The following is a 13,454-nucleotide window of genomic DNA, read 5'->3' on the forward strand; positions in this document are numbered from 1 at the left end:
TTTTTTTTTTTTCCTTCCCCTCCCCCATGGGTTTCTGTTACATTTCTCAGGATCCACATAAGAGTGAAACCATATGGTATCTGTCTTTCTCTGTATGGCTTATTTCACTTAGCATCACACTCTCCAGTTCCATCCACGTTGCTACAAAAGGCCATATTTCATTTTTTCTCATTGCCACGTAGTATTCCATTGTGTATGTAAACCACAATTTCTTTATCCATTCATCAGTTGATGGACATTTAGGCTCTTTCCATCATTTGGCTATTGTTGAGAGTGCTGCTATAAACATTGGGTACAAGTGCCCCTATGCATCAGTACTCCTGTATCCCTTGGGTAAATTCCTAGCAGTGCTGTTGCTGGGTCATAGGGTAGGTCTATTTTTAATTTTCTGAGGAACCTCCACACTGCTTTCCAGAGCGCAGAGCCCCTGTTCTTAACACTGGTGGGTAGAAGGAAGCAAAGAGTTGAGAAAGGGTTTATTTGTTTTTGTTTTTCATCTGCAGTAGGAAAGACATAAGCAAGAAGATGGATAATGGGGCTGGTCCCTCGTTGAACCCTTGCCAGCCAGTAGCTGTGAAGGGAAAAGAAAGCAGAGGGGTTTGAGAGCGTAAACAAGAGAGTGTTGGGGAGCTGAGCTGTGGGATCTGAGCCGTTAGGAAAGGGCAGCTGGATGGATCACAAGGAAATGAAGGAAGGGGTCAGGAAAGGAGTGAGGGAAGTGGAGGGACCGGGTGGCTTCGTTTCCAGAAGAGGGAGGACATTGGCCTTGAAGACTTGCCAGATGGACTTGAAGACCACGTGCACGTGCACACACGTGCCCAAAGGGAGCTCGAGATGGGTATTCACCCACGTGCTACTAACGCTTGCCGGGGCCTCTTTCTTTTCAGTTTTGTTCAGCTACATTTCTGATACGTCTTTGATTAATCTGATGAAACCCACCATGAGAGTTTCAGGAGCCAGGCCGTCCCAGATAATGAGCAGGCCCAGGGTGTGGTCGTGGAAGTGGGATGGGAAAGGAAGTTTGGAGCTAAGGAGAGAAAGCAGGTGGAGTCACGACGGGGCGGGGCGGGGGGGCAGTCCCGGGAGCACTGGTGGATGAGGGTCCAGCGCCTCCCAGAACGCAGTGGGAGGGGGCCGCGCCGGCGGCCAGTGGGCACAGGTCCCGGAAGGACAGGAAGCGGTGCCACAGACTCCAGCCTTTCCTTTCCTCGTCGTCCTTCAATCCTCGCCGTCCACACTCTCAGTGTGAAGTGCAGGTGCTGGGCTCTGCCTTGCCTGTTGGAATAGGAGTAAGTGGAAGAAGAAGCGCTTTAGAGAGATTTTTTTTTCTCATTGCCACCTGATTTTTTAATATTCCCCAAATGAATCTTCTACTTCAGCCATTTGTGATTCTCTTAAACTTTGTTTCGAAATAACTGTAGATTCACTGCGTCGCGAAGACATGTTCAGGGGGATTTCACGCACCTTCTTCCCCGTGTTAATATCTGAAATAATCATAGTACAGTATCAAAACCAAGACAATGGCATTGCTACAGTCTCTAAAGCATATTCAGATTTCGCCAGTCAGATGTGCACTCGTGTGTGTGCGTGTGTGTGTGTGTGTGTGTGTGTGTCTCAGGGTAGGGAGGAGGCTCTGTGCGTTTGTACCACATATGTGGCCTTGTGTGTCCACCACCACAATCGAGATCCAGAACCCGCCATCCTCACAGGACTTTCTCATCACCCCTTTGTGGTTGTCCCCTCAGCCCCATTGCGAGCGCCCAGCAGCCACTAATCTGGCGTCTGTCTCCACACTTAACGTGATTCATGAGTATCACACAAAGGAAATCGTGCACCATGCATTCGTCTAATAGTGGCTTTTTTTAATTCAGCATAATTTCATCGAAGTGTACTTACTTCAGTAGTTGTTTTTAGAGATTTGTATCACCGTCGGTAAGAGACCTGCCCACCTCCACCTCTACCTCTGTGCCATTTCCCCTCCTGGATGGCACGGCTACCTACCAAAACCCTCTAGCAGTCTGTATTCATCTCCTTCTTCGGAGGGTCTCCCTGCCGTGCGCCTGAACACCCTGACTCCTCTCTGTTCTAGCATCAGTTATGTATTCCTCACACCGTATCATTCTCCACTTTCAGGTAGAAGGTAGAGGTCACGTCCAACTTCCCTTTCTATCCCCAGCGTCTAGTACAGTGCCTGAAACCTAGGAGGGACCCACAAAGTTACTTTTTGGCTGAATGAATGACGTTGCTCTGTTTGATTCTTACCCTGTGTCTCGAGTATGTTTTCACCCCAGTGAGAGTCTAAACTAGATTGTAAATCCCTTGACAGCAGCCTCCGCGTTCCGTTTACTCGTGTACGCTATAGGTCCCGGTTAGGACCGCCTTAGGTGTTTGTACGCGGCCTCGATGAGCATGTGCCTTTGTGTGTGCGGGGATGGACGGAGGGCGTAAGTGTTTATGGGGCTGGTTTCCCAGCTGCCCAGCCTGACTTCCCACAGTCAGCAGGATGGACCTGGAGATGTCGGGGCTGAGGACCCTAGAGCACGTGGCCGTGACCGTCTCCATCAGTCATCCACGACGCGGCAGCTTGGAACTCAAACTGTTTTGCCCCAGTGGCATGATGTCCCTCATCGGCGCCCCCCGCAGCATGGACTCGTACGTACACCTGTCTGTCCCTCCTGAGCTCTTTTTGCAACAAGGGTCTTTGCGAGGAAGAGATACGGGAAAAGTGGACACTGGCACCGGCCTGAGCTATCACGGCACCGGCTGACTGTGGCAGCTGGAAGCCATTTCTGACCTGCTTTGTACAAGTCACTTACAATGTGCTAAGCGCCGCACTTGACAGATATTTTCTCTAATCCTTTGTAAGCTGCCTTTACAAATGCGGAAACAAGTCACAGAGGTAGGAAGTGCCTGAGGAAGTAACGGGAAGCCTAGATCTGTGGAGCTCCCGCAGCCTGTGGTCTTGCCACCTTTACTTTTCCCATGAGGACACATTGATGCGAGTCCTCTGTCCCATCCCCAGGGGAGAGAGGCAGCACTCGAGGACCCCTCAGGGCACGCTCCCTAGTGACTGTAGCTCAGGCAACAACTGCTACATTTTCATGGCTGCTTCAGGGAGGAAATCACGTCTGTGGGCCAAGGGTCAGTTCCCTGCCCTGCGCCTACCAGGTTTTCCACTCTGTTTTTCCCCCAGAGATCCCAGTGGCTTCAATGACTGGACCTTCTCCACTGTGCGATGCTGGGGGGAGAGAGCGAAGGGGACTTACAGACTTGTTATCAGGGATGTGGGTAAGCCTGCCTGCCCTTCCATCTGGTCCCTCTGGAGCTCAGAGTCCCCGCAGAAACCGTCCCACGGGGAATACGTAGGGTCGCCATTGGACCAACAGGGTAGATGCCAAGAAGTACGCGCCATCTAGAATATGGGCACCGAAATCTAAACTTGTTCGTTGGTACTCCCTCTCATATTCCTTGGAGAAGTGACTGATCCATTTTTCCTCAGGATAGCAACAAAAATTCCTTGTTGAAACCACATTTCAAGTCCTTTCACATATAACCGTCCTTCGGCCAGCCCTGGTAGGCAGGTAAGGGCAGGACTAATTTTCACCGTTTTTTGGTTTTGTTTTTTGTTGTTTTAGTTTTTTGGTTTTCTCTTTTTTCTTTCTTTTTCTTTTTTTTTTTTTTTTTGAAAAACCGAGGTACACCCAGAGGTCTGATGTGGCCGGTGCAAGGTCATACAGTATTCCAGCGAGGAGACTGGAAACTGAGCCCAGCTCTCCCGGCTTCTAGTCAAGCTAGGTATTCCCTAGACCAGTGGTTTTCAAACTTTCCTTTAATTTAGTAGAAGGACATTTTATTTCCTCCCCCAAGCAAAATCCCAGCTGAAACCTGAAAATATGAAAGAGCTAAAGGCAGAGCCTCCTTGCTTCGGAGTCCCACCTCCCAGCCTCCCCGTGTCCATCCCTGTGAGGCGCACCCGTGAGGCGCGTCTGCAGAAGCCCCCCAGCCAGTGGGACACGCACAGCCTCAGCTGGCCGTGGGGTCAAGCCCCCAGGTTGGGGGGGCGGGCAGGGCCTCTGCTGCTCACACGGCCAGCACAGGGGCAGGGCTCACGGTGCTTCTCTTGCCCCTCTAGGAGACGAGACGCCCCAGGCCGGCACCCTCCAACAGTGGCAGCTGACCCTGTATGGCTCTGTGTGGAGTCCAGTAGACATCAGGGACAGACAGCGGTAGGTGCCAGACTCATGTGTCAGAGGGACGGCAACTCCGGGGGCTGGGAGAGGCCGCTGAGGGCCCCCTCCTCCCTGGGAACCCACACTACACCACCCCCCACCCCCCACCCCCGCCTTGCTGCTCTGGGACTTCCCTCTCCTCGGTGGTAAGGTGGGAGGACGGGTGAGGGCAGGAGGCAGAGGAACCAAGTTCCAGAGCGGGTTCTCATCCCTTGTCTTCTCCACAGACTGTTAGAAAGTGCCATGAGTGGAAAATACCTGCATGATGGCTTCACTCTGCCCTGTCCTCCTGGGCTGAAAATCCCTGAGGAAGATGGTTACACCATCACCCCTAACACTCTCAAGGTACGAGGGCCGAGCCTCCAGGTCCAGGTGGGCAGGAGGGGGCTGGGGGGAGGGTGGTCCTTGCTGGGGTGCTCTAAGTGACCTGAGAAGTGAGGGGTGGGGAAGACCTGGGTCCCCACTCTACTAGCCAGCTCGAAGAGGGCACTGCTCAGTGGGGTCAAGTGCTTTGAGGTGGGGCAGCGGTCCCTGGGAGGTGAGAGATTTTCTGAGCTCGTTGTTCTGGGCTGAGGAAAGCCACAGGGCTTTGGGAAACCATCCGTAACTCAGGTGCTTGACCTTTCCCAGACTCTGGTGCTGGTAGGCAGTTTTACCATCTTCTGGACCGTTTACTACATGCTGGAAATATACCTGAGCCAGAGGAATGTGGCCTCTCACCGCGTTTGTAGGAGCGGACCCTGCCACCGGCCCCAACGAAGCCAAAAAGCCAGGGAGGAGGGGACAGAACTGGAATCAGTGCCACTCTGCAACAGCAAAGATCCAGATGGAGTGGAGACAGAAAGTGAGGGCCCTGCCACCACGTCTGGTCCCCTTGTCCCGGACCTGTTGGATCAAGGGGACTGGGGCCTGTCCCAGGACAGGAGTGCCCTGGACCACCCTCATCATCAGCTACCCCCAGACCTGTTGCAGGGGAAAGAGGAGCAGATTTGCTGACCCAGGGCCCAGCAGACTCAACATGGGCCAGGCTCTTCCTTCCCCGAGCCAGGGAAGCTGGGAAAGCTGCTCTGAAGTCCCAGGAACTCTGGGGAGAAGGCGGCCCTGATGCTAACATGGGGAATCCACAGGCCTCAAGAGCTCCCTGTGACTACATTCAGGGAGGGCGAGGGACTTCTCAAAGTGCAGTGACAGAGGAATGGTGCCAGAGAACAGTGTAGCCATAGCCTCAAGATCTTCCTCCTCCTGAAAGCTTTTGGTGAGAAGGTCTTGGACAAAGGCTCGGCCCCTCCCATTTGTCAGGCCTGCTTCCTCATTTCTCCTGGGCAGGCTGGTGGACCCTCACCCATGTGGTGGGGTGGTGCCCACCAGGCCAGAAGAGCCTCTCAGTGGAAACATCACTGGGGTCACTTAGGAAGAGGGCTCAGGGTGAAGGCTGGGAAGAGCCCCTGCATATATGCCTGTCCTTTTGATGACCCAGGACCTAGAAACCACAGTCCCCTCCTCTCCCTCCCTCACCTTCCTGCCTACGCCTGGAACTTAGGACATACAGGTATGGCGGTCAGCCCCCAGCCCAGCCACACTCGCCCTGAAAGCAGCTGCCTCCATTAGCCCTGATCAGAAGCCAACCTTGAACATACCCCTGACTCCTTCACCACCGCCCCCCACCCTCCGTCCTGAGGGATCGGTACGATGCCCCTGGCACGGCTCCCCAGGGCCCGCGCTGCCTCACTACGGTAGTCTGCAGCAGGACTATGACGGGGCTCGGCCACTGCCACTCCAGCCCTGCGACCGCCCTGTCTTCCTCTGCAAAGTGCTCAGGGAAATGGCCCTACCCGCTGGAGGCCCGCCGTCTGCCTGACAGGCTGTGAGTCCTCCCACCATTGCTGGCCTCCTCCCCTCTTCTGAGCTAGTTTGGTTGATCTCAATTTTTTTTAACGCTTAAGATTTGGGTTTGTCTTTTCACAGCAACATTTGGTTGAATGTTTTTCTGCACAGCTTTTCCAAAATAAAAACCTTCCACGCAACTCTGCCCCTCCCCAGCTCCTTTCATCTGCCTCCCAGAGCTAATGCAAGTTGCCATGTTGCTCTCCTTGGCCTTCGGTCCCCGGTCCCCGAGATCCACTCTCCTCCTCCGCGTGGCCCTCTGAAGGAAACTGGCCCCCCTTGAGGTCCTAGAATTTGAGAGGTCCTTTGGAGCTGGCCTTCAGGAACCCACATAAATGTCGCCTGCCTCTTCCCTGCTCATACTTCCTAGAATCAGAAGTGACCAGGGCAAATCAAACTCTGCCAGCCAGGCCTGAGAAAAGATTGATGTATATATTTGTTTCCTTTCTGAATTTCAACCCCCAAAATATTCCAGAAAAAAAATAAATGGAGGGAGGTTGGGCAGGATTACCTTCAACAGGCGTCTGTTGCCAAGGAGGCTAGTGGACTTGCCCCCCGCCCAGGCTACCCCCAGCCCACGTCCCCCCTGCCCGGCCCAGGATGGGGTGAGACGGTGGGAGACGGCAGGGGAGCTGGGAGGAGGGTCAGGGGAGTGGTGCTTGGGGGTAAGAAATTGGGCTGAGGCTGAGGGGTGGGGGAGAGCTGCCCAAGTGCGGTCACCTTTGCTCAGTGACGGAGCCTCGAAGCTTGGCCGGGGCTGAGGAACTACACGGGTGCGGGTGAGGCGGGCTAGGCAGGATGGCTGCAGCCGACGAGCCGGGGAAGGACAGGGCTGGGGGCTGGCCCTCTCCCTCTAACTGATGATCTGCCGAGGTCGTCCGTAGCCTGTCATGCCGGCCTGGGAGGCCCCCCTGTTGCTGCCCATCTGTAGGCCAATGACATGTTTTCCCTCCTGCAGTTGGCTCTCTGTGAACTCCCTCTTATGCTCTTGGGCTTTCCTGGAAGAGGGGAAACCAGGATAAAGACTCATCAGGACTGCACATTTCATCCCCCCTCCCCCCCTCCCAGTGCTCTGTTTCCTCTGTCACTTCCTAGACCGGTCCCATGTCCCCCCCCCCCCCTCCCACTTCTGTGTTTCCTTAACCTGGCTTACCCCATGGACCAGGGAGAATGGCAAGTACCAGGGACCCATTTCCTACCCAGCCTAGACCTTCACTTTGGACCTTCCAGCTATCTGCTTCCCCTCCCCGCTGGGCCTGACAGTCAGCCCAGGCCACCTCCCATCTCCCTGCAAAGACACAGGTTCGGAGCACAAGGAACCCCGGGTGGCCGCGTACTTCATAAACCAGTTGGGATCTCCACGGTAGTACCCGTCGTTCTTGGTCACTGCCAAGCTGCCCAGAGCCATCAGGGTTCTCTGCACCGCTGCCAGGTCTTTGCCTGTGAGAAGAAAGGAGGGATGGGGGTGAACTTCAGGGCCATGTACACGGGACTCCAGGGCAGGGCCTGCCCCACCTCTCAGAAAAATGGCCAACCCAGGGGCAAAGGTTGTCCCATGATCAAAGGAGGCTCCAGGAGATCCTACGATGCCCTCGAGAGCCTGGCTGGTACCCTTCCGGCACATCCTGTTCCTACTATGCAGACCTGTTGTGTGGCATGTTTTGATCATCCTTCGTCCCCTCTGCCTCAGCTTCCTGTCCTGCACCCACCTTCTCCACCCCTTTTCTCTCTGTACCTTCGAAGAGGTCAACAGTCTGAAACATGTCAGTCTTGGTGACCCCATAGTCCTCAGCCGCCTTCAGGAACTGAGCCACCTGCTCCATTTGCTTGAAGACCATGGATGGAGGGTTCTCGGGCACCTTCACTGGCTTGGAGCCGTCAGGATACAGGCTGTTCACCAGCTTGCTCAGAATCTGCCAGGCACAGAACGCAGCTCGGCACTCAGCTCGGGGCACCTGCCTCACGACTCCAGCAGAGCCCCAGCCCCCCTTCCCAGGGGACCACTCACCACGCCGTTCTTCAGCCAGACCTGGAAGCCCAGGCGCCCACGGTCCGGGCGCCCCACGTCTGCGCCACACTGCACTATGATCCACTCCACCAGCCGCTCCTCCAGCTCCTCGTCATACTTCTTCTCAATTTTGGATTGCACTTCGCGGCTCATGCCATAGGAAGGACCCTTGTTGGCCATGTTGAGGGAGAGCTAAAGCAGCACAGGCCAGAGAAGGGAGAAGGTCAGAGGATCGGAGAACCACTCTGCTTTCACTTGTGCTAGGCGGGCCTTCCGGCTTCTAGGAGGACGGGGGGTGTGGGGGATGCCATCCATCCTAGATGTTTACCTCCCCGTTCCCTCATTTTGTTTTCACGGCACTGCCCGTCTGGGCCAGGCTCATCCCCTCAGTCCGGGGAGCCTCTGAACTTGGAGGCCAGAGAAATGGGAGACCAGATCTTTGGAAGTCTAGAGCAAGGGTCAGTAAACTTATTTTTGTAAGCAACCAGACAGTAAGTATTTTAGGCTTTGTAGGACATGAGGTTTCTGCCATTGTAGCAGGAAAGCAGGCTGAGACGATACATGAACAAGTAAGCAGGCTTTGATCCAATAAAACTTTATTTACACAAACAGCAGGCTGCATTTAGCCTATGAGCTGTAGTTTGACAATGGCTGGTCTAGAGCTTTCTCTCTTTGCCAAGATTGACCGGAGGCACTGGAGACGCCTTCCAGAAGAGGCCACACGTCCCTTCCAAAATAAAGCAGCGGGTTTCTTTGTCCAGCTAGGCATGAGGTGGTCCTGCCCTATTTCTCCCTCCGCTTTATCCCCCCAGCCCCGAAGCTGGAGCTCCAAAACTCCAGCTCTTTACCAGGTCAGCTCAGCCTTTGGCCCACAGCTGCTGAAGAGGCTCAAACTTATCCACCCCTGGAAAGGTCTAGGAAGCCAGCAAAACCCAAGAGGTTTTGGTCAAAAAGCTGTACTTCCTCAGGTGAGCCGAGAGAGAGAGAGAGAGAGAGAGAGAGAACACTTATAGACCCATAGACTTTCCCTCGTGCCCTCAGGCTCCCACCTCTGTAGTAGCTGAGTAACCCAGGAGCCAGAGCCCTCCAAGGGGATCCCAGAGCCAAGAATCTGCCAGCGAGAGCGTGGGGAGCCCCTCCCCGTGCACAGCAGCAGCAGCTGTTGCCCTGAAGGTCTGGGGCCGGCACTGCTCTGAAGAGCCCCGCGATGTAGGGGGAAGGCTATAGCAGCAGGGCGGGCGAGGTAGGCCTCTGGGCAGATGTGGCTGGTCAAGAGAAACCTGACCCGGCCCCAGCTATCACCCAGAGCTCATCGGAAGAGCCCTCCAAGAGAGGTGCCAGATGAAGCCAGACCCATCACCTGGCCTCAGAGAGGTCAGAGGTTGGGAGGGAGAGAATGGTCTGAGGATGGGGGTAGTCGTTGCGCTCCCCCGACTCCCTTTCTTGCCAATATCAGACCGTCTCTCCTGTACCACTGTGGGGAGCTTGTACGGTCTCGGGTCAGCTGCCCAACCCTTCCTTCCCCCATAGCTGACAACTTTCCTGCATTCAAGTTCCCCATCTGTGCACCGAGGATGATGTCATCTCCCTCAGAGAACTGTGCCTTCTCCCAGGCAATGTCTGTGACTCCCTCCCAGAGTCGCCTCCTGGTGGTGACCTGGGAGAGCCAGCCCCTGACCCAGGGACAAAAACTGTTTCTTCCCACTCTGGCCTCCACTCCTTTTCCATATCATCCCCTGAGAGGACAACAAAGTTTGAGAGATGAACTCATTTGATTCCAGCCACTGGGCAACTCACTTCTCTCCGGTTTGAAAAGCCCGAGGGCTGGGCCACCTCTGAGCACCGGCACCCTCACCTGGCCAGTGATGCCAGAGAATCCAAAAGCAGAGTCTCCGTTTCCCTATAGACAGCCCAACGCCTCCCTTCCCCACCCCTGCTTCCCAACCGCCCAAGGGCAAAGACGAGGGGTCCAAACCCACGAGTCAGCTGGGACCAAGTGCCCTCAGCCCATCCTTCATCCTGGGCCCCGCTCGGCCTTCACCCCACCAGCCCAGGCAGGCAGCGCACACCCCACCTTCCCCGCCCTGCCCTCCTCGTCCTCCCCACCCACCTACCCTCCCAGACCCTGTGCCAGCAGGTGAGGAGCAGGACGGAAGCGGAGTGCCTTCACCCCCAGCTTGCAGTCTAAGAGATTCGGAGCAGATAGTTAAGGCATCAAGGCTCACAGTGAGAAGCACACAAAGCTGCAGCCCCTAGATCTAGAGACAATATTTGATTTTTATCAGAACAGGGAAGGGGATGAAATGCACCCCACCCGTCCCAACCCCACCCTCTGCCTCCACATGAGGAGTCCGGAAGTGGAGAATTCCAAGAAATCTCATTAAGTCCTCTGACCAAGACCTCCCCAGTCCCACCTTGGAGCTGTAGGAAGAGGAGAGGGAAACAGTTGCCAGGCAGCCCACCCAGAGGCCTTTCCAGACAAAGCCTCCTGGAGCAGGCCAGGCCGGCCAGTTGGACTCCGCTTTGACCCACTGGCCCCGTGGCTCCTGTCAGCTTCCCCTCCCCTGAGAGAAAGAACAAGGGCCAGCTGCAAAGGGGTGGCGTGCACCTGTTACCGGCAGGAACCAGGGGTCTCTCCAGGACCGCCGGGCCCCTGGCTCTTCAAAATAGAACACAGCCAGTAAGAGCAGGCACACGTGGATCTCTGAGAAGGCAAGAGGGACGGCTCCTCTAAATTCTGGAAGCAGAGAAGAGCAGCCCTGTTCACTGCTGCCCTTTGGAGAGCAACCATTGAGGGAACCAGCTAGACCCTTCGGAAAAGGCCCAGGGTCCCAGGCCCGCCCAGCCCTGTGTGAGCCATCCAGGACAACACTGCAAAGCCCCTGGGGGTGCCCAGCCCTCACCCCTCTGCCTGCCGTGCGGTCATCTCCCATTTCAGAGGACGGAAGGAGCCATGTGTCTAGAAAACGCAGCTCTCGCAGGTCCCTGCACTGGGCCACCCTGGCTGTTCCAGGGTACAGGAGTCTGGCAGTCCTTTCCACTGCCTCAGTGGCTCCCAGGGCTTCTGTGCTGCTCAGACCCGAGTGCCCGCCAGCAGGACACTGCTCTCCAGCACTGCTGTGCTCGCACATCTCCTCACCTCCTTGGATGTCCTCTTACATGGACGACAGACAGAGCCTTGGGTCTAACCCAATACCTTGAGCCCATCACACACTCTGTCGGTATGACCATGGCCAAAAACGTGGGGAGCCTCCTTGTCACCTCAGACCTCAGGTCTCCACCATCAGTCCCTCTGACCGGCCAAGCCATCTTGAGATCAGCCTGGTGCCGCCTGGTCCAAGGACTCCAAGTACGGGATTCCAGCAATCTCACCCCCCCCCCCCCCCCCCCCCCCCACCCTCATCGAGCTAAGGCCACCTCCCCATCTGGAGATGAGGAATGCACGAGGAGAGGACGTGCTTCCCCCCCATGGGGTTGCAGGCCAGGGCCCGTGAGAGCCCCTCTGCAATACCCCTGTGGTCCCATCAAGCCCTAGCCCACCTCCCCTCCAACCCGGGGATGCGTGCACTTACAGGAGTTCCTCGAGACTCGCAGGCGGGAATGAGCTCTCGTGTCTGAACTTGGACAGACAGGATGGGGCGCCGGCTGGGTGGGGGGTTTAAAGGGCCGCTGCCGCGGTGATGTCAGCCTCCCCCGCTGGCTCACCCCTGGGCCCCCTCCCTGCCAGAGGAACCCGTCCCGTTCCCCACCCCCCGCCCCCCCAGTGACTCCACACAGACTCCATATTTGGGGAAAGACACCAAGTTGGAGCAGTCTGCCGGGGGCTGCCCGGGACATTCTCTGCGTGCTTTGGAGATGGAGCCGGCGGGGCGGAGCTGCGCTGCCGGCTGGGAAGCAGCCGGGAAAAGCCTTTTATGGACAGGACCACGAAGCCCTGCCCTGCTGTCTGGCCCTAGGGCTGCTCCTTCTGCACTGCTCCCTGCCCCCGTGTGTGACTTGACGGGAGGGGGCAATTCAAGAGGGTCTGGCCAGGGAGAGGGGGAAAGAGCTGGCGGACAGATCCCTGAGGGCCGTGGTGGAGTAACCCACCACCCTGTCCTCCTGAGGGTTCGGCTTTAGGAACTTCCTTCACTGAGGACCTGCCGCTAATGCTCTCATTTAATCTTCGAGGCTACCTGGTGGGATAATTACTAACCTCGCGTTACACGTGAAGAAACAGGCTCAGGGTGCATGTCACCCAAGGCCACGTGGGAGGCCATGAGTGGCAGAAGCCGGACGTCCCCAGAGGCCCCCGTGTGGGAGCTGAGAGTCTGTCGGGTGTAACCACCCTGCTCAGGTTGGGCGCTTCCAGTTGGGGTGGGTCTTGAGTTAGATGCTTTAGCCGGGGCGGAATCTGAGGGCTGGGCAGCTCAGTGGACCTTGGCCCTCATCCAGGGCATCTCTAAGGCCTGGTGGGGCTGAGACACCAAGGCTGGGTTGGAGGCTCAGAGGCCGCTCTCCTCCCTCCCTCCCTTTGGAACAGTCTGTGCCTCCCCTAAAGAACAGACTGGGCTCCATCGCTCCAGGAAGGAGACTCACTCCCATGTGGCTTGCACCCGGCCTCAGGGGTCTGGCGAAGGGGCAGGAGGCGAGACTTGCTGCGGGGTCTCTGGGCTGCCGGCTGTGGCACCACCCCACCCCTTTTCCCAGGACGGCTTGGCAGGGAGGGGCTAACACTCCCCACCACACACTGGACACCGGCACACCCGGCACCTCCGGGAGGGGGTCAGCCAGGCCTGGCCTTCCTGGGAGGCCCGCCCACCACAGCCTGCCTCCCCTGGCCAGAGCCCAGTGGCACAGAGCTAGGGTGCCCTCCAGTGGCGTTTGCTGGGAAGGGCAGGGAGAGGGGCGGGGAATCAGCTAGAGGGCAGCAGACCTCTGGTGAGTTGTGAATTCACCAGCTTCCTGCCACCGCCCCGATCTTGCTATCCTAGGCCCGCTGGAACCTAAATCAACTTTCTAGGGTCATTTCAAATTCCGGCTTCTGGGAGCCTGCCTGCCGTCCACGCGCAGTACCCACCATATACCAGCAGCTTGTGTTCCCCCAAGAACCTTCCCAGCCTCGGCCTGCATTCTCTATTCAAGTCGTGTCAGGGGCGGTGCCTGGGTGGCTCAGTGGGTTAAGCATCCAACTCCTGATTTGGGCTCAGTCATGACCTCACGGTTTGTGGGTTGGAGCCTGCTTCAGGTTCTGTCTCCCTCTCTCTCTGCCCCTCCCCCACTTGCTCTCTCGCTCACCAAAAAAAAAAAAAAAAAAAAGAGTCATGTCAGGAAGTACTGCCTGCACACACAGC

The 13,454-nt window shown here is 56.6% G+C and overlaps 2 protein-coding genes across 4 annotated transcripts in view; one reads left to right on the forward strand and one right to left on the reverse strand.

The window, feature by feature from the left end:
• Positions 1–6,253, forward strand: part of PCSK7 (proprotein convertase subtilisin/kexin type 7) — a 26,051-nt gene extending 19,798 nt beyond the window's left edge. The window contains exons 13-17 of one of the 2 annotated variants that reach the window (XM_049621144.1): positions 2,496–2,652; positions 3,194–3,288; positions 4,133–4,226; positions 4,457–4,601; positions 4,860–6,253. In XM_049621144.1, the coding sequence (XP_049477101.1) occupies positions 2,496–2,652; positions 3,194–3,288; positions 4,133–4,226; positions 4,457–4,601; positions 4,860–5,225 (857 nt within the window). In that variant the 3' untranslated portion in view covers positions 5,226–6,253. The remainder of the gene's footprint in view (positions 1–2,495; positions 2,653–3,193; positions 3,289–4,132; positions 4,227–4,456; positions 4,602–4,859) is intronic. The other variant, XM_049621150.1, reaches the window with a different exon arrangement.
• Positions 6,254–6,526: 273 nt separating this feature from the next.
• On the reverse strand, positions 6,527–13,282 carry TAGLN (transgelin). Of its 2 annotated transcripts, none has more exons than XM_049621191.1 (5): positions 13,181–13,282; positions 8,122–8,313; positions 7,849–8,026; positions 7,451–7,553; positions 6,527–7,111 (listed from the first exon to the last, which is right to left on the reverse strand). In XM_049621191.1, exons 1-5 carry the CDS (start codon positions 13,181–13,183, stop codon positions 6,967–6,969), a joined length of 621 nt encoding a protein of 206 aa, XP_049477148.1. In that variant the 5' UTR covers positions 13,184–13,282; the 3' UTR covers positions 6,527–6,966. The 2 variants fall into 2 exon arrangements, with proteins under 2 accessions (XP_049477148.1, XP_049477155.1); XM_049621198.1 differs by lacking the exon at positions 13,181–13,282 and adding an exon at positions 11,694–11,830.
• Positions 13,283–13,454: the final 172 nt, after the last annotated feature.

The sequence above is a fragment of the Panthera uncia genome, chromosome D1 (genome assembly GCF_023721935.1).
Source record: "Panthera uncia isolate 11264 chromosome D1, Puncia_PCG_1.0, whole genome shotgun sequence".
Classification (NCBI taxonomy): domain Eukaryota; kingdom Metazoa; phylum Chordata; class Mammalia; order Carnivora; family Felidae; genus Panthera; species Panthera uncia.

What these genes read in the sequence shown, in the direction of transcription:
- TAGLN (XM_049621191.1), bottom strand. An exon ending in TCTGGCTGAAGAACGGCGTG is followed by an intron (nt 8,027 to 8,121) that starts GTGAGTGGTCCC and finishes TGTGCCTGGCAG; the next exon opens with ATTCTGAGCAAGCTGGTGAA. An exon ending in GACTGTTGACCTCTTCGAAG is followed by an intron (nt 7,554 to 7,848) that starts GTACAGAGAGAA and finishes TTCTTCTCACAG; the next exon opens with GCAAAGACCTGGCAGCGGTG.